Source organism: Mytilus galloprovincialis, chromosome 13 (genome assembly GCF_965363235.1).
Source record: "Mytilus galloprovincialis chromosome 13, xbMytGall1.hap1.1, whole genome shotgun sequence".
Lineage (NCBI taxonomy): Eukaryota > Metazoa > Mollusca > Bivalvia > Mytilida > Mytilidae > Mytilus > Mytilus galloprovincialis.
The window spans coordinates 72,756,712-72,777,313 of record NC_134850.1 but is presented as its reverse complement, the minus strand read 5'-3'; the positions used below and the strand labels follow the sequence as shown (position 1 = coordinate 72,777,313).

Here is a 20,602-nt window from a genome sequence, read left to right as displayed (position 1 = left end):
TGGTTTCAGGATTTTTATAAGTCAGCTATACCGTGTGATGCGTTTTCAGATTCATCACTCGACAACTTCCTGTTTACCGAACACTTGCATATTTTTACACTATTAATATTATCCACTTGCGGCGGGGGTATCATCAGTGAGCAGTAGCTCGCAGTTTCACTTGTTTTGTGTATATTTTCAGTTGGAATAACTGGTGAACCTGAACCATTGACAGAGAAAGATCTGAGGGAAGCATCAGCAGCCATTGATGTGTTTGGTGAACAACTGGTATGTGTGTGATTATCCCCCCTAACCTGTAGCCTTTTGTTGTGTGATTACCTCCCTAAGCTGTAGCCTCTTTTCATTGTGTGATTATCTCCCTTATTTTCCATGTTTTATCTACAGTCAATGCATTAATTTTTGTGGAATATTTGTTTTCATGAACTTAATATGAACATGTAACATGATTTTTAAGTATTCAGCAAAATATATATTTTTCTAAAGACTTGTATGTTACAATTTGTAAAAACCATTTAATTAAAATAAGTGTCCACGAAAGGTCTGTTTTTGGGGAAGACGGCTTCAAGCCGTCAATCCCCAATGGGGTTGACCAGAGTGACATTCCCTCACATCATTCATTTTGTTTTTATAGTGTGGAAAACCCCCCAACAAATCTTACTAAGAATGATGAGATGGGGAGACAAATGGGGAGACAAATGAATAAATTGACTTTAAACACTTTTTTACACATTTCCCTTCTGTTTCTCTCGAAATTATCGTATATCGAGCTCTCCTTTACACTATTTACGTTTCTTTTACATTCCGGAAAAATCAGTATGACGAGATATTCTAAATATATCCAACCTACATTATATTTTATAGTGACGTCATTGATGGAATGCCGCACTACGCATAAGCAGGGATATCCTTCACTGGTTATTTAAATCATTCTCAAAGATTGTGCACTTATTAAAAAATAGTATTTGTTGAATTTAAACATAATGATGTTTGCTGTAGATGATTTAAACATCAACATGCAATACTTTAATTTGTAGGTCAACAACTTTCAAAGTAAACAGGAAGTCCGAGGGGCTACATGAGATCGGGGAGAGAAACGATCTTTTCCATTTTTTTCTGTAAAACTCTGTTTTGAGAATCCTCCTCCAATTCAGGAGCACCTCAATTTATGAACTAATTATCCACTAAAATAAACACTTAAAATGTGACATTTAGTATATGATAAGTAGTCTTTCATTAAAACTAAATTTTGTGTACCAACATAATCATTGTAATAGTTACAAAAAAATTACAAATGTTGCATTTTGTAGTTTAAACCTATTTATTCATGAAATTTTACAAATATTTCAAAATGTAGGATTTGGAAACAAGCTTCACAGAGTTTACATCAATCATATTGTTATTTTTATTAGTATCTGTATCCTTGTGATGAGAGATATAACTGGGAACTTTATCAATGGAAATTTGAAACTGAATAGATTTTTCAGTCCTAACTTTCTTAAGAAAGAAATTAAAAATTTTAAGAGTACTGTCACAAAAAATGGAAAATGGCCCTAGCCTACAGTTCAGTCGTACACTATTAAGATTTCAAAAATAATTGTAGTTGTTGTTAAATGACAGAATTCAACTATTTGGATTTTAGATAATTAACTATCAACTTTAATTGAATGTTTAGATTTAGAAGATGCAGATCTCTTCCATTGGTCTAAATTGAACTAAAGAAACGAAATTACATTAAACAACAATTGATTCCAGTAGTGTGTCAACCTTCCACATGTTCTAGCTGTTCTTTTTTTCATTCTTTATATGAAAACTATCAAAAGATAACCCCCACCCCCAACTCCCACCTCAAAAAAATGGTATAGAAATAAGGGCCGTCTTTCCCCTCAGAGCTATTCAGCTCTTTGATTTTTTTAAATCAACAAAATTTGGAACCCACAAAAAAACATGAACCCAAAGTTATTCAACAAGTCTTAACTGTTACTCAGTGAAATGTATAGCGACATATCTACCAATAGTTTGTTAGCACCAGTGAAACAGTACTGTGTCAATTAACTAACATAAATAGAAAGTTTTATATTATTGTAAAATACATGTCATCAATGCACCTAAATATGAACAGCTTGAAGGTAGTTATTTACAATTTGTTAACTCAATGACTACTTTCAGAAAATCTGTAAGAAAAAGATTAGAGCAGATTCTGTAAGTAAGGGGAGGAAATGGTAATATTTATAAACAATCTGTCTTCTTACTAAAATTTTCATGATATAAGCATTAGAAGTGGATTAAGGAAAATTGTATTGTTAAATTTTTTTTGTTTTGTTTAAAGGTGTCCAAAGCTTACAGTAAAACTTGGTCATACAGAGAAGATGCCTTATTAGCTGTTTATAAACAGATGCAGGATCTCCCGGCCACAGCACCAAAAGATGAAGCTAAGTCCATGATGAGAGCATCTATATTCCTTGTCAAAAAAGCAATAGATGATAAAGTTTATGCAGTATGTTACTTGTTTATAGTAGAATTTGTATAACTCATATAGTCCTTTTTCATATGAACAGTAGATGCAGATCTAGAGTATACATCACAAGACTCAAAGATTGTGTGTTTCTTTTAATCTTTAAAAGACTACAGAAATATTTTATTGCACAATTTAAGAAATGAACTTTATATGGATAGATCTTGATAAATACAAAGAATTGTTAATATTGATAAATGAACAATGTCTGTTAGGAATTTACATGGCATACTTCCATCACACAAGTGTTTATTCAATTACTTTCATTTTACTCACAATTTATAAATGGACCGTAAAAGATGACAAGTTTGCAAAATGATTAAATGAATATTATATTTGTCTTGTTGAATTTCATTTTTTATAAGATAATTAAAACTGACACTTTCTTTCCTTTCAGGTGTTCAAGGCAGGTCTACACTTGTTGAAAATGATTTTAACAGAATATGTACCTAAACACAAGTAAGTTGGTTAATAGAAACTGTATACCGGCACACATCCAACACATTCGTCAGTCATTAACTTTTTTGCATCTGTTCCAATTATTTTGTAAGAGGCCTTTAAGTCTAATGTATGTCCAGTCAAACTTAACCCGTCTTTCTTAAAGTTTTAGTCATTCCAACTGCTGTAGTAAGATTCGATGAATTTGAGAAGGTTTTAGAGTTTCAGTCTGTGTTATAACATAAAGACAAGGTTTTTCCAATAATTTTTTTAATCTCTTGAATTTGATATTATGAAAGCCATTCATAACTAATGGGAACAATTGGTTTTTCTTTGTCAAAATTATTTACTTGTAATCAAGTTAAACATGGTAAAAAAAAAATTAAATAAAAATAGATTTCTAGTTTTCCTGTCAGATGTCTTTTAACCAATTGAATGCTAACAGTGACTGATATGGTTATATGGTATTTAATTGGGGCTTGTTTTTACAGTTATAACCCCATAATTTCCTTTCAAGACTGGAAAAGTGTGCAGTAGGGACGGTGTTCTAGCCAAAACATCATTCAAACCTGAAAAAAAGTATTAATTGAATGAAAGATTTCATAAGAGTTCTTGTAAGACATTGAAAAAAGACAAAACAAGAAAAAATTATCTTTGAAAGTATGTTTGAAGCTAATATAACCTTGAACATCAACTGAAGGTTCAGTTATGAATTTTATGCTATTTTATGTTGCAGAATACAGAAACAAGATACAGTTTGGGCTGTGGAGAGATCTATGCAAAACTTACTTCATAAATCTGGTGATACAGTAAGTAATTATCATATAAAGTAGTTATCTCCCCTCACATACAGTAAGTACTTATTTTCCCTTAGTTCTAACCTATACAGTAGTTATCTCCCTTTAGTTCTAACCAATACAATTGTATCTCCCCTCACATACAGTAAGTACTTATCATCCCTTAGTTCTTAAACTATACAAAAATTATGCCCCCTCACATATAGTAATGATCTCCCCTTAGTTTTTACCTAAACAGTAGTTATTTCCCCTCACATACAGTAAGTACTTATCTCCCCTTAGTTCTAATCTATACAGTAATTATCTCCTCTTAGTTCTAACCTATACAGTAATTATCTCCCCTCACATATAGTAAGTAATTATAGCCTCTCACATATAGTTAGTAATTATCTCCTCTTAGTTCTAACCTATACAGTAATTATCTCCCCTCACATATAGTAAGTAATTATAGATTGAAATAAACAATTAATTTCCCCATAGGCGACAATGGTAGCCTTTTTCGAAATACAGACTTTAGAAAGTTGATTTTCTTAACGAAACCTTGCTAGAATCAAAGAAAAGTTATTATGACAGTATTTTTTGGTCCAAAAAATATAGGTTCGCGTTGCTTTTCTTAGCGTATTTTGTACTTATCTCCCATGCCTATCAATTTTGCCCTTAAAAATACGTGTCTTGTCCTAGCGTTGAAAAGTCATCTCAGTGCCTTTAGGGCTACGGAATAATTTTTATTTTGCCTTTTGTATAAAGCAGAGTGCACGAAGTCTCTAATAATAAAAAACAACGGGCGCACATATCGACCAATCAGGATAAGTCATACTCTTAATTCTGAATACCATGTTATGCTCATAAAATGGCTGCGCCCATAAAATCTAATGGTGTATTGTAACCTATACGGCATTTAATACTTTCTTGTATCGTGCAATTCATAGTGCGTTAGATGCACAAATATATATGCCACAAATAAATCATCTTTTAAACGTTCTGGCAATCCTCTCTGAATTTTTACAATTTTTTATCGGAGGTGACCCCAGTCGAAAAATGTGAAGAAAAAAAATCTGTTTTTTTGAGTAAATGCGGTACTGCTAAAAAGGGCCTGAAGATAATGCCCACTTTCTCCAATGATTCTTTATATATCATCAAGTACTGATTATATTGATACCAAAACCAATCCAATATGTAACTACTACGGTGAATTTCGAACAACAGTTTTAAATGAAACCATTTTCGTAAAAAAGTACATTTTTGAAACAGACTATAGCATTTCAAAATATGAAATATGTGTAAAAATTTGTGTTTTAACATCGATAACTGTTTGTTAACTACAAAATGGCATGCCTATTCTTATTCTTTTATTTGTAATTCGTGTGAACATTTCAATGTTCGAAGGGGATCATTTTCGTACATTTTCGCTGAATTTGATAATTTCGATAACAGCATTTGGGTCGAGATTGTTATGTTTAAAAATCGATTTATATTCACAAACTCTAGATGTGTACTTGCTCTTTTCGAACAAATCAACAGAACTTCAGAAAATGACATATTCGCTCCACAGTAAGTCAAAAGTCGAGCCCACCCTTGTTTCTAAGGTAAAACGCAATACAAATATGAAACAGACTATAGCTTAAAAACTAGATAATCAATATTTCATTTGTCACCAAAAAATACGGTTTCACATCAAATGTCAAGTAAAATGGCTGTTTTTGACACTTTTTGAGAACTATGATAAAGAAATGTCGATGCTGTATAGATTGAAATAAACAATTAATTTCCCAATAGGCGACAATGGTAGCCTTTTTCAAGATACAGACTTTAGAAAGTTGATTTTCTTAACGAAACCTTGCTAGAATCAAAGAAAAGTTATTATGACAGTATTTTTTGGTCCAAAAAATATAGGTTCGCGTTGCTTTTCTTAGCGTATTTTGTACTTATCTCCCATGCCTATCAATTTTGCCCTTAAAAATACGTGTCTTGTCCTAGCGTTGAAAAGTCATCTCAGTGCCTTTAGGGCTACGGAATAATTTTTATTTTGCCTTTTGTATAAAGCAGAGTGCACGAAGTCTCTAATAATAAAAAACAACGGGCGCACATATCGACCAATCAGGATAAGTCATACTCTTAATTCTGAATACCATGTTATGCTCATAAAATGGCTGCGCCCATAAAATCTAATGGTGTATTGTAACCTATAGCCTCTCACATATAGTTAGTAATTATCTCCTCTTAGTTCTAACCTATATAGTAATTATCTCCCCTCACATATAGTTTGTCATTATTGCCTCTCACATATAGTTAGTAATTATCTCCCCTTAGTTCTAACCTATACAGTAATTATCTCCCCTCACATATAGTAAGTAATTATAGCCTCTCACATATAGTCAGTAATTATCTCCCCTTAGTTGTAACCTATAGAGTAGCTATCTCCCCTCACATGTAGTTAGTAATTATCTCCTCTAACATGTAGCTAGTAATTATCTTCCCTTAGTTCTAACCTATACAGTAGTTATCTCCCCTCACATACAGTACATACTTTTTCGCTTAGTTGCAGAGGGTTTAATGTTTTTGATCTGTCCGTCTGTCTGTCCTTCACTCCGTCAGTTCTGTTCTTGTCATCCCAACTCCTCTGAAACCACGGAACAGAATTTCATGAAACTTTGTACATAATAAGGACATACTATGTAGATGTGCATATTGATAGAATTTCTAAAAGTAAGCCATTGTAGGTCAGAGTAAGGTTTTCTATAATGAGCCTTGGCTCACACCAAACAGCAAGCTATTAAGGGCCCCCAAAAAAGTCTATTCTAGCAATCAACAAAAGTTTTAAAAGACAATACAAATTCTAGCATCTATAACTGGAACCCTATTTTGACAATGTTGCCTTTTCTTTGAATATAAGTTCCGTAAGATAACATTTACGATCTTTTCCTATTTCAGGCTGTGAGAAATAGAGATGACGCCAAGAATTTCGTTTTAGAAATGGCAAGATATCCTGAAGTAAAGGTTAGTTTTAAAAAGTAGGAAATAATAGTCTGAGGTTTGTTAGATAGGATTATGTAATTTTAAGTAATCAGCACACTTTCAGCAGACACATTGGTTCATGAAACGGCACGTCTTGTCAGAAAATCATGTGTCCATGACACATGTAATCACTGTAGCATGTATTGAATGTACAATTGAGTATTAACATTGTTTTAATTTGATAATTTATATTTTAAACCTCACAAACACGTCTATTATATATACAAAACAATAAAAACCATATCACAGGACTTAACGTAACAAATCACTTTCCTAAGCAGCAGAATAAATACTATTATTTGGCAATAGAAGTGATTTCATATAAACTAATGGTACTGCTAATTGCTTGAGAGATATGACTGCTAAATGGAGGTAAAATTTACAATAGTTGAAGGTGTCCAGTGATTTCAAGTAACCACAGGTAATTCTTCATACAATAATGAAAGCTCCTTGGAGGCAAAGGGACTGATTCACCCGTCTGTGCTACAAAACATCATCAAAAGAATATCATCTCACAAAACAATATATTAATAAGATTGAGAAACCTTACTAAAGGGCTAGGTTTAATTCAGCTGCTCTGAAAGGATAAAAATGATAAACAGTAAAAAGAGATATTCACTTTCATACATTTTAGTATTTGTTTTTTGGCTTTTAAAATTAACATTATGCTCGAACATAGGAGACCTATTTTTTGTTTTAAATAGTTTTTGTCCAAAATTAAAAAAAAATTCAAATATATGTATGTTATTTTAATTTTTTAAGCCAACAAACTGTGTTCCCCATGAGGCTGTGAAACCTATGAAGAATAGTGTGGCACCAAGACTGGGACAGAGTCGGTGTGAAATTGTAGAAATGTTATACAAAGACTTAGGGATCAAAACAAATAGGTATGTTAACACACTTGGACAGAGTTGATGTGAATTGTTGTCAAAATGTTTTTCAAAATATTAAGAGGTAAAGGCAAAAAGGAGTGGATAATATTAATGTTATACAAACTGCAAAGTCACTACTCAAAATGTAAAATCATACAAATTCAGTTCTAAATTGTGGAACTGTTTTGGATTAAACTTTTTTCACCCCCAATTCTTTCATATTTTTGTTTGCAGTGGTTTAAACATCGATAATATGATGCAGTTCTGTGTGGCAGCTTTAGGTCATCATGCAGGAGAAGTAAGAGACGGGTCAGAACGTATCATTAAAGCCCTATACAAAGAGGACCGACAGGCTGTGAAGGATTATCTACCAGCAGACGATGATAAAACAAGGAAGATAACTCTGTATAGACAGCTGTTTGAGTACTTTGATAAAGTTGATGGGAAGCCAAGTAAAGCTGATGTCAGGGTTTGTTTCATTCTTTCTGTATTAAGGAAGCTTGCTTGTCAAGTTTTGAATTTTAGTCAGACTTTCGGAATCCTCTGGTTTTAACCATTTGAATGCCTTAACAAATTTTGCCCGGTGACCCCCATTTTTCTTTTTATAATTCTTTAACATGTATAATGATAAGCTGTCTGTTAAAATCTTATAAAATTTTAATTATTTTTTAATAGTTTTTGAAGACTTGAACGTCTCAATGATAAAGTTATGAAAAGTAAAGAGAGAACATTTTCCCGCCAAAATTTCAATAGCTAATATCTCGAGAACCAGTATGGTGACCTATATATTTTTGCTCTTTTGATTCCTTTATCAATCCCCTATCAATATATATGCTTGTGTTTTGAAAAGTTTATTACAATGAAACTGAAAAGCCAACTCCCTTTAACCCTTTCCTCCATAATGATGCCTTTTGACGCCACCCCCTTTACTCCATAATGACACTTTTGACGCCTGTATAGTACCTCAGTTGAAACGCTATGTCTCCAAAATGTCTGCATCAGACTTAAAAAAAATTGTGTCCAATATGAAAAGGAGATTCATGAGAATATCTGACTTGAATTTCATTGATGAAATATTAGTTTTCACAATGCATTAACACTTTAAACCTGATGATTTTTTTACTGAAAAAAATCCTATGCGAATCAAGTATTTAAAAAAAAAAATATCCATGGAGTAAAGGTTAAAGAGGTATAAGGGAATATGTCATTGAGACAGTAAACCAACAACACTATCTAAACCTCTATCGTTCCATTACAATGATCTTTTAACCGGTAGGGGAATATGTATTGTCATACAATACTCACAGAATGCTTGTTCTTTCTGAATTAAAAGAGATATAATCTTAGGGAATACTTAATGTAACCAATAACATAGTCACTATGTATGATTGCCATGTGTTTAGGTCACTACCCAGAGGCCTTCAACAAAGAGTAAAAAATCTATACAGTATAATAAAATGTTTAAGACACCAATACTAAAATGTTAAACAATTCATGAGAGAAAACCAGATTAACCCTATGACCTCCTGCACTCTAAGCGTTGCTACCACAAAGGAGGTTGACAAATGACAAGGATACAGTCCACAAAACTACACAGGAAACAATCCAACATTTGAATACTGTGGATTCATTTATTTTTTTCGGGGGTACCAATTTTCGTTGATTTAAGAAAATTTTCATTTTCGTGGATATTTGATTTCTTGGCTTTGCCAAAGTCTGCATACTTTCCTATATATAATTTGAAATTCGTTGTACATTGGTGACCATGAAATCCATAAAAATTGGTATCCAACAAATAATAATGAATCCACACTATGTCATGACAAGTTATACATGTTTACATACTTAAATGATGTATTTTTATTGTATAGAAAAAAAGGTCAGATGAAGAAACAAAGAAACAAGCTGAGATAGAGGCTCTTCAGAAACAGTTACAGTCGCTGAAAGATATGGCATCGGGAAAACAGGTAACATATTAAACTTAAGAGGCAATTAATTTTATAATTTAATTATGTGAAGAAGGAGATATTTATGGTGTTACTGATTTATATTTCTGAATTAAAGATTTAAGGAAAATAATTGATTGAATAAAAATTTGAATCATAACATGTAAATAATTTTAAATTATTATTTAATGCGGCTTCCAGGATGCTAAAACTAATCAATCAAAGCCAAGCAAAAAACCAGTTGCTAAGAAGGTTAGAGTTAGACAATGGCTACCATTAGACTGCTTTCTGTAGTGTGGTTTTTGTCTTAACACAATAGGACGCTTGCTTTGTGACCATTACATGCTCTCAAAGTATTGTTTGTCGGCTAGAAATTTTCATATTTTATTTTTATCCAATGAACAACAAAAATTTAAGTACATTTGTGTCATTTGGTCTCTTGTGGAGAGTTGTCTCATTGGCAATCATACCACATCTTATCTTTTATATTTATGAAAAATGATACCACAATATTTCCTAAATTTGACCCTGTAGTATGATGGAAAACTTTATAAAACAATAGTTTATTAATAAATAAATTTGTAAGTTTTATCAATTTTTGTCTGTGTGCTAAATTTTGTCATCTACAAAACAATCACCTAGCCATTACTGGTATAATTAAATAAGATTTCTGACTGTGTGTAACACTGCAGATAGATAAATAGATCACTCTCTCATTAGAAATTGTGGTATTTATTGAAGCACATAGATCTACACAGGAATGTCAATAAATTGTTGTTCTCACAGTAGATTAGGTAGATACTTTTACACAGTTTGAGAAATTCTTTCTGAATATTTATGTTATATTACAACAAATTGATTTTAAGCTCACCTGACTCAAAAGGTGAAGTGAGCTATTTTCATCATTGTTTTCATTATCATCTTTTGTCTTTATCTAAACTTTTACAAAAATTTTCTGTTTTGAAACTACTCAGTCAATTGGGAATCAAACTTTACCAAGGTCATCATGAGATTGAGATATTGGAAAATAAGGTTTGATGATCCAATCTGTCATCAACATGGCAGACATCACCAAAAATTAGGTTTGACGATCCAATCTGTCATCAACATGGCAGACATCGCCAAATATTAGGTTTAACAATCCATCTGTCATCAACATGGCAGACATTGCCAAAAATTTGGTTTGATGATCCAATCAGTCATCAACATGGCAGACATCGCCAAAAAAAAGAATATATTAGTAAAATACAAGTGTTGTCAATTATCTCAAAAAATTATTGATAGAGACAGTCTAACATTGTCAGTAATGTTCAGAATTTAGAAAAACTCTCTTCTGTTCACTGCAGGGGTGTGGAAATGCTATGCCCAACTCGACCGACTCGTACATTTGAACAACCGGACAAGTAATTATTTTTGTCTAGGTTGCCCGTGGACAAGTACAAAAATATACAAGACAAAGTTCAAATCCAACAAAAACATTAAATTAATTTCAAAAGGTATAAATATGTTTAATTTATGTAAAAGAAACCAATGTTCAGCAAGTTAAAACATCAATGTTCATGACGATAAATGTTATATGATACCGGAAATAGATCAATTACCATAATAAATAAAAAAAGGTATGGGAACCTGAGTCGCGTAACATTGCATTGGCTTTGTCCATTGACCAGGGATCGTCGATTAGGTTTTATCCATCATTTACCGGAAGGGTCATTTATTTAAATTTTGTATCGAGATTCAGATTGATAAATAATTACTCAAATTCTCATATTTTATTTATGACAACGTAAAACATTTTTCCGAACTATCAAAAGTATAAAATAAACCATTGACAGGACATGGTCTCAATAAGATGTAGCTTCATTTCATGTGAAATTTAGCCAAGACGCCATCTAATTAACTATCAAGTTGGCCTTCTATGATGTAAACATAAACACAGATATAAATAGATTAAGCAATCCGTGCAATTGCATTTTTACAGGTCTTATAAATTTTGTATTTAGACAATATACGTATAATGTCTTGACATATGAAATTTATTTGTATGAGGCTTAGAAACGGGGGAAATGCGAGGTTTTACCGAGCATTTCCTCGTTTCGTGCTGAATACAAATAAATTTCATATTTTAAGACACTATACGTATATTGTTTTTATACTGAAATCGATAAAAAATGAAACAAATAATAAAAATATGTAACAAGTATTGTTAAAAAAAAGTGTTTGAAATTTCCCTCTTGGGGTACTATTTTGGGGTATTTCCCTTTGAGCGTAGTCCAGGCGGTAAGACATTGACATTTTAAGGAATTAGAAAGTGAAAATGAACTTAATTAATAACATTTGATAAACATGGTATATAAATTACCAATTTGAAGACATAACAAGTTTAAATTTATAAAAGTTTGACCATTGTTACTACACGTTGTCATGGTTATGACGTGACGTTGTTGAAACACAGTAGTTCCATAAGTAGGCGGGGCTTAAAGGTTAGTTGAGGTCATTGACGTATAAAGCTAACGTTTATATGTATAGCTTTATCTATATAGTAAAATAGCTGATTGCAGTATAATATAGATTTAAAGTGTATGTTTATTGTCATTTTTATCTTTATAAGAATGTTTTTTTTGTGGATCGAATTAGTCAATCAAATTATATACCTTTGTTTCACTTTCTTTCCCTTAAAATAACCGTTCACAGAATATTCACTTGCAAGTGAATAATTCATTATCAATGTTTGTTAGCTTAATTTGACAAAATTGCACTATTTTAGCTGATAAAAGCAAATTATTATTTCACTATTTCTCTTTCATTAATGATTGAACAAATAAAATCATACTTTAGAGTTTTTATATATCTCGTAGCTAGTGCCCCTTTAAAACAATAATACCTTCTCAAAACAAACACTGAGGGGCAAACATTTGTAATATATACATTTAACATTCTCATGTTCATACACATGTATTCAATCTCAATAATTGTGAAACATCATCCTGTGTTTGTTTGTATAAGTTTGGTAAGAACAATGCACGAAAACAGGTCTCTTTATAGAATATTAGTTGTAAAACAGCACAAATATTTTTAGATTTGTTTTAAGGTATATGAGAACTTACTGTTTTCATAATGTAAGGAATAAGATATTTGTACTGTTTTTATGTATTTAAGGATAAAGAGAATGTGTACTGCTATTCAATACTTTCCAATTCAATTTACTTGTTTTTTTTTCTTTTAAAATGAAAAAAAAAAATGATTGTGTAAGTGCTTGCAAATATTTAAGAGGGTGTCCATGGAAAAACCAGGCAGTGGATGGCACATGACATATTTTGTTTTCAGAATTTTTTCATCTATTTCATATCACAAATTCATTCTTTCTCAAAGTTAAATTTTGTTTTTTTATTAACTGCAACAAATAAAGAGAAAAAAAATACATAAAAAGCACTGAAAATTCATTGAAAAGGGGAGATAACTCTTCATTTTGTACAAAATTTTGTTGCATTGTTAGTGAACTTTAAAATCATTTTCTGAGCCATCCACTGTTGATTCAAAAATATCTTTAACATATATATCCTTTGTATGATATAAACATTGCATTGGGACCAAAAATTCAGTGGGAAAAAAATTATGTTGTGCCACCCATATCATAGGATTTGCCTGATATTTACTTGGACAGCCTCTTAAATGATAAATTATTGTCCTCTTTGAATACTCTGAAATCTATTTTTTGTTTGTTTGTTTGCTTGTATTGTTTTGCTCTGTTAGTTTTTTGTTTGTTCATATGATCTTAAGGGCTAGTAGATACTGTCTTTTAACATAATAAGGCATCTTAAATCCCTTTATCTATGACATTTTTTTCTTTTGAAAACCATTTTACAAATTGAAATAATTTGGCTCTATTCCTCTTATGTGTGTTTTGTTTCAAACATTTGTCCACAGTTTTTACAAATGAACCACATACTTATCAAGAATAGATGGTATGAGAAAATGAGATAACAAGATTTTCAAGACTTCCCTATAAATATTAAGCTTACATTTATTTTTTTAAATTTGTATAATAATTAGTCACAGATTACCTGTGAATTGTTGTTCTTGTTGACCTACTTTTTACCCTTTTTTTGTCATGACATAAGAATGTTCTTAGTTGTTCTTATACAACGCCCTTTGCATTTATTTGTTAGTTGTAGATCAATTTTAGATGTTCACTAGTGACTTATCTTTCACAAATTATCATAAATAATTTTTTGTCTATTTTTAGCCTGTAGATGAAAACCTTCTGAAGGCTGATAAGAATAAAAAGGTGAGTACTGCGGTTTCATTATTATTCGTTGGATACTAATTTTTCGTGGATTTCATGGGTACAGGGACACCACGAATTTAATGGTTCAACAAATTACAAATTTCCTAAAGATTGATTGATTGTTGGTTGCTTAACGTCCAGTGGCAAATATTTCATGCATATTCAGGACGATAAATTTCCTAAAGGAATGTATGCAGACTTTAGCAAAACCATGAATTGAAATATCTGCGGATAGCCAAGTTTTTCTTGATCCATAGAAATTGGTACCAACGAAAATAAAATGAATCACAGTATACAAAGATGTGTGGCATATTTCCCATGAATTTCTTTTGCTTAATAGGTTAAAATTTATAACTGAAAAAACTGAGTAGAGTTTGAATACCAAAGAGTCAAAATAATTGACTGGAAAATTTATTCAACAACTTTATACATATTTCCCATAATATCTGACTGTTATTCAGACAATATTTCATTTATTATACATTTTATAACCTTTCGTTAGTCTCAGTGTTGAAAATATTTGAGATATTTACCAATGTATTACCGGATGACTTCAATAGCAATACATTTTTAAATTTGAATGAAAAATAAAAAAGCAATACACTTACAATGAATAATGTTTATAAACTATCTTAGAAAACTCAGTGACAATTGTATATACCAGTCTTCATTTATTTAAATAGAATATCACAAGAAAGAAATTTTTTGTTTCTGAAAAATGAGAAAGTTGATAGGGCAGTTTAGAGGTTTATGCACTGTTACAAGGCTATGCTTGGCTTTATTATTGTTTCTAAGCTATTCACACATGTGTGAATCAAAATAACATCCTCTTATCTCATTACAGAAAAATGAGCCACCAAAGAAGTCTAAAATAATTAACAAGAAACCAACTGCCGACGATGATGACACTTCTGTTTACAATATGGATAAGTAAGTTTATATAATCCTTTCTTGTAGAGTCAAGAAAGATATGAATTATCTTCCTTGACAAAAGGGAGGGAGAGGATGACAAACTTTTATAAACTTTTATGAACAAAAGGGGATATTAGCTATACATGTACAGCGATGACAAATATACCTAACACCATAAAAAAGGTTTATACAACAACAAAAAATTTCCCTTAAGTCAAACAATCAATTCACGTCTGCTTAAGATTAAGGATGCTTTATTTAAATGTCATGCCTTCACAGATTGGGATGAATCATCATTTAGTATAAAATGAGGATTGAAAGTCCTCATCAAAATTTTATAAATGCAAGTGCTATGAAATGCATACACAATGCTAAGAACAAAAGCTTGCAGACAGAGTTTGAATCTGGGCTGCAAGTCCCTTACACTTCTAAATTAATGTCCCTTTATGACTTTGAAAATTGCAATTTATTTTCTTGAGAAATTCTTTAAAATCAACCCATCAATCCTTGAATTATATTATTTTGTGTATTATTTTCAGTATTTGTATATATATTCTGTGGTGAAAGGAATGAAAGTTTTACAGAAGAATTTGATTTATATTAATTTATATTTTGTTTTCAGTATTTGTATATTCTGTGGTGAAAGGAATGAAAGTTTCACAGAAGAAGGACTTGATTTACATTACTGGAAACATTGCCCTATGTTAAAACGTTGCACAAACTGTAAACAAGTGGTAGAAATAGCAACATACACGGATCATTTACTGAACGAGTGTGAGGCCAAAAATAATTACTCCAAATGTAACCGATGTACTGAAGCCATTCCAAAGTCTGAATATGATCAACATGTGTCTGAAAAGAGCTGTAACGGTAGGTTACCATGGTAATATTTTGATGGTCAAGCATGACATAAAGCAAATGTAGTTAAGATATGTAAATGTATTAATATGATCTGCATGTATTGGAAATAAAGTTCTTTTTGTTAATCATGAAAACAAATTGAAGCAAAATACTAGTAGTTTTTGATAATTGATTTGAATTTATCATGGATTTCAACTATTTGTCTTGTTTTCTGCTTTACTATTTAGGTTTGTTTTCCAATCATTTCTGCAGTTTATTCCTATTTTATATTTATAGGTTTTATAACGAGTGAGGATTTGATATTGCTTGATAATAACTTCAGATATTAAATTTCAATATAATAATGCATGTGCAAGTTTAGTATAACTATTTAAATTGAAGTGAGAATTGATTTCAAGTAATATCTTACTCTCAGAAGTTGTTAAATCTATTTCTCTTTTTGTGATAATTAAAAGTTCCTTGAATCATTGATCTAGTCTTGCACATGTCATGAGTGAAGTCATATGTCTTTTTCCAGCTTCAAATTATAAAATCAGACATTTTAAAACTTTTTGTACGCTTGAGAAGGTAATAGAATTTGTCAAAAAGAAGATTTCAAGGTGAAAAGTGTGAGTGTTTTGTATAAGCTTGAAATCACATATGCACATTGTCATGGACAGAATGTACATCATTTTAAACTTTCAAAGTTATCAATGACCTTATGAATAGCCAATGGAAATGTTGAAATATCACTTCATGATGCTGGATAAGCCAATCAAATTATCTCAATTTCGGTGTCTCACTCTGTGCAAGATATAAAAATAAGAGAAGATGATCATTAATAGCTTGAAAGACTTTTATTACAATGTCATTTAGAGTTTTGTAATTAACCAAAGAATAGAAAGATCTTCCCAATTATAGTTAGTTGTTGGAACAGTTTTGATAAAGTAGACGGTAAGCCCAGTAGAGACCTGTAAGACTTACTACATCAGGATTTGCTATACAATTTTTGGATTCAAGTTTGAAGGTAGTTTGATATTGTACTGTTAATACTCCACATTATATATCAGAAATGTAACTTTGCTATTTTTTTTCAGCTGCCAAAAGTTCATCAAACCACTGTCCACTTTGTCACCAGAATGTCTCCTCTGGTGAAGACGGCTGGAAAAACCATCTAATGGGCAAAGATGGCTGTAAACAGAATCCTCGTCGTCTCCTCTCACTTAATAAAAATCCATCAACAGGTATGTATCCTTTCATACAGCTAAGTTCTGCAAACAGGTTGATACATGTATATTACATTTACAATAATGGTTGGCTCTGCATATTTGATAGATTTTCAACACAAATAAAATTTTAATTGTTTCATTATCAATTCTTTTTTTCTTTTCTAAAATTATTTCAACATGAATCTTATTTAAGATATTGACAAAATGCCAGACTCATTAAGTTAAGTCTTTTTTGGGATAACTAGTAAATTAGTTCCTATGCTAAACAAAGTAAAGTTTTTTCTTCTTTAATTTTTTTTTCTTTTTTTAAATCACACAATTTATAATAACATACTTATAAATCTTCAAAACTTGGAATTTTTCCCTTGAATTCAAAATAAAGTACAGTTAATACCTTTGAACCTTAAAATGATTTACGGTAGATTCATGGTATACCGCCATCTTGGATTGTACTATGATCTCAGTACACAATCAATCTAGTTATTTACCTATATCTGCAATTTGTAGACAGATGTGCAATTTTATTGGTTAGAATATTTATTTATATGACCAAATATGTGCGCTTTAGAATCATTTTTTTCAACTGAGGCGTTTGAGGGGAGCTAATTCTTTTAGTAAAAAAATTATACTGGTCTGATAGTGATTTAAAAAAAAATTATTTGTAGCAAGAAAACAAATTCGGTGACACCATTTTTTTATTTTTATTTTCTTAAAACATATTATAAAACCTATCTTCTCACAATTTATTTCAAAATTTTATCTAATAGATTTCTTTTTATGCATAAAAATGTGTTTTTGCATGATTATTCTAAGCAAATTTAGACAATTTTCAACAACTTATATCTTGAAAAATAGCTTGGTGACCCATCTTTCTTATTTATCTTACACTGCTAATTTTGCATAGGTACTTTTTCTGTACAAAAAATCTGTAGTACTGGAAAATTACTTTTAAAATATAGTACTTTTTTAGTACTTTAAATTTATTGTAATATTTAAGTACTTTTTTTTTACAGTACTTGATTTGTACTTCAAATTTTAAGTACTCAATTTGTACTTTAATTGTGTAGTACTAAATGTGTACCTCAAATATTAGGTACTCATTTTGTACCTTTATTTTGAAGTGCTTGATATGTACTTAAATTTTAAGTACAAATCAAGTACTGTAAAAAACAGGTACCTAAATATTACAATAAATTTAAAGTACTAAAAAAGTACTATATTTTAAAAGTAATTTTCCAGTACCACAGACTTTTTGTACGGAAAAAGTACCTATGCAAAAGTAGCAGTGTATGAAAAGAGCAGAGGAAAAATCTTCATTTTAGCAAAGTATAAAAAAATTCTATCTCAGAAAACTTATACCTATGAGCTACCTTAAGGATGTACACCTCTGAGGAGCCAAAAATTTCTAGAATTAAACTTTTTTTCTTAACCTGATTTTTGGGTTTATAAGACTGTAAAAAAATAATTGGTAAAGAAAAAAATCATATGGTGGTGCACTTCTTTTTTTGCTACGGCCCTTTGAAAATGCCCCATTTTGATGATTTTCCCATTTTTCATCGATTTTTACCTATTTTTGGGCTATTATCGTGAAAAAAAATCACAGTTCCACAATTAAACTTTTTTTCATACTTTCTATAAAAATGAAGTGGACCAATCTGAAAAAATTTTACTTAAAAAAAAACTATAGGTAGGTGTTAATATAAGAAAGTTTTATCATATTTTGACGCTTTTTATTGTAAAATTTACCATGCTGTCAATTTTCTATTTTTGTGATTTTTCTCAGTTTTAAGAACATAATGCATATTATTTCAACTTTTTTGTTATAAATAATTGAAAATATTACATATCTAAGAAATTTGAAAAGACCAAAATGATAGGGGATGTACTTGATTCTTGTAAAATCATTTTTTGTATCCCTCACCCATTTTCTCAAAATTTTGGCTAAAAATAATGACTTGATTGGTCATAAAATTTGAAAACTGGATTACTCAAAAACCGTTCGTTGTAAATACACAATTTTTTCACAGAGTTATGTTTGATTACAATATTTTTAAAATTCATTGATATTTTTCACTTGTATCACATGATTTTGAAATAATCCAAGAACGAGATTTCAACGAGACTGATTGAGACTGAAAAGTCAGAAGAATACATCCTTAATACTTGATTCTTATTGGTGTAAAAGTTTTAAAGATAAATCTGTATTATATATTCCAGGTGGAACTTCAAAGAATAAACCAAAAGCCACAGGAAAGAACAAGAAGACTCCAAGATAACTTTTTAAGACTAGACAATTTATAGTGCTATATTTTATAGGAGAACATTATTATGATATATAGTTAGACTATATAACACTATTGTACAACATTGATCACATGACCAATCTTTAGCAGGGAGAATTTTCTTGTTTTCTATTTGAAATTAAACTCTTACACGGGGAAATATTCCAGATTAGGATTTATGTAAGAGCAGTAGCTCTGAGTCATACATCTAGTTTGGACTCATAGATATGGACCAGGAATTTAGATCTGGCTTTGAGTGGAGTATATTAGTCTAGTTCACAGATCTGGGTTTAAATCTTAGTTTAGTTTCTAAGATGTGAATTCTGGTCAAGTATGGGCACTGGTATTAGCCACTCTGATTTGTACCTCAGTAACCCATATCTGCTTGTGATGGTCAGATTTTAGAACAAGACATGTTTTCATACCAGTTGGGGTCCTAACAATAGAGACTTACACAAATTGCAAACTTCCCCTTTCTGCACATATAACCTTGAAAGACTTTGGTTTAGTTTCTATGCCATCTGTTATAATGCATCTTGGTGTACTATCAGCTCTCCTAACATTCCTGAAAGATGTAACAAACAAGTTTCATACAGGAAGATGTTTTATCTGTGATATATATGTTACAAGACTGTTTATTGTTTATTGTAGACCTTCAGTTGACTTTGTGTCTTCTGATTGCTTTCTCATTGGTTTTCCACACTCCTCCTTTATATTGGTATCTATTAGCAATGATGGTTCGTGATAAGTTGATCCCTCAATTGTGCATTGAAACCTTGTTTAAGATTCACATTTATAGGACTGTTTATATTTATATATATATTACCATGTTTACAGTGGATATTAAACCAGGATTAACTCTGAATATTGGTTTTAACATCATTTTCAGCCACTATAGTAGTTCAGACAGACAACATATATCTTACCAAAGTGGTTCTTATTGTTATATTGTTAAATGTGTCAAATAAGATTTTTACTGGAGAAGGGATGTGAGCTGTAGACCGTTTTTAATTCCGTCATTTTATTTGTTTTTGAAGAAGTTACAAGTTACATTAATGTATTTTTCAGCAGATCCTGGTATACAGTTCCATATCCTTTTAATAGATAAGTCTGTTTTTTTAATTCATTTCCTTTCGGAGTTTCCTTTCTTGGGTGAAGAGAGAAGGGGTGGGGATGGCGGTGGATACTTATTTATATAAAGATAAAGGAATAGTTACAATGAAAAATGAAATTTTTGTAATTCAGTAGATGCTCTTTCGAGACAACCAGTTCTTTGTACGGGTTTTATTAGTTTAAAGAAATCCAAATTTATATCTTGAATATAATACAATAGTTTATATAAGTTTTAAAAAGAAGACTTGCCCTTCACGATGAATTCCTCTGGTGCCAATAGATGTATTGTTAAGATTTATTTATGTATAACTACTGAGTAACATATTATAGAATAAAGAATCTCTTTCATATCAAATAA

General features: G+C 30.8%; 1 protein-coding gene across 4 annotated transcripts in view; it reads left to right on the top strand.

Moving 5' to 3' along the window:
* LOC143056934 (centrosomal protein of 104 kDa-like) overlaps positions 1-20,602 on the top strand; it is a 67,686-nt gene extending 47,084 nt beyond the window's left edge. For 3 of the 4 annotated variants that reach the window (XM_076230140.1, XM_076230141.1, XM_076230142.1), the window contains 13 exons: positions 182-267; positions 2,327-2,494; positions 2,910-2,971; positions 3,687-3,759; positions 6,679-6,744; positions 7,525-7,649; positions 7,869-8,103; positions 9,506-9,601; positions 13,827-13,868; positions 14,713-14,798; positions 15,403-15,650; positions 16,718-16,864; positions 19,067-20,602. In XM_076230140.1, the coding sequence (XP_076086255.1) occupies positions 182-267; positions 2,327-2,494; positions 2,910-2,971; positions 3,687-3,759; positions 6,679-6,744; positions 7,525-7,649; positions 7,869-8,103; positions 9,506-9,601; positions 13,827-13,868; positions 14,713-14,798; positions 15,403-15,650; positions 16,718-16,864; positions 19,067-19,125 (1,493 nt within the window). In that variant the 3' untranslated portion in view covers positions 19,126-20,602. Of the gene's footprint in view, positions 1-181; positions 268-2,326; positions 2,495-2,909; positions 2,972-3,686; positions 3,760-6,678; positions 6,745-7,524; positions 7,650-7,868; positions 8,104-9,505; positions 9,602-9,781; positions 9,890-13,826; positions 13,869-14,712; positions 14,799-15,402; positions 15,651-16,717; positions 16,865-19,066 lie in introns of those variants that run through there. The other variant, XM_076230144.1, reaches the window with a different exon arrangement.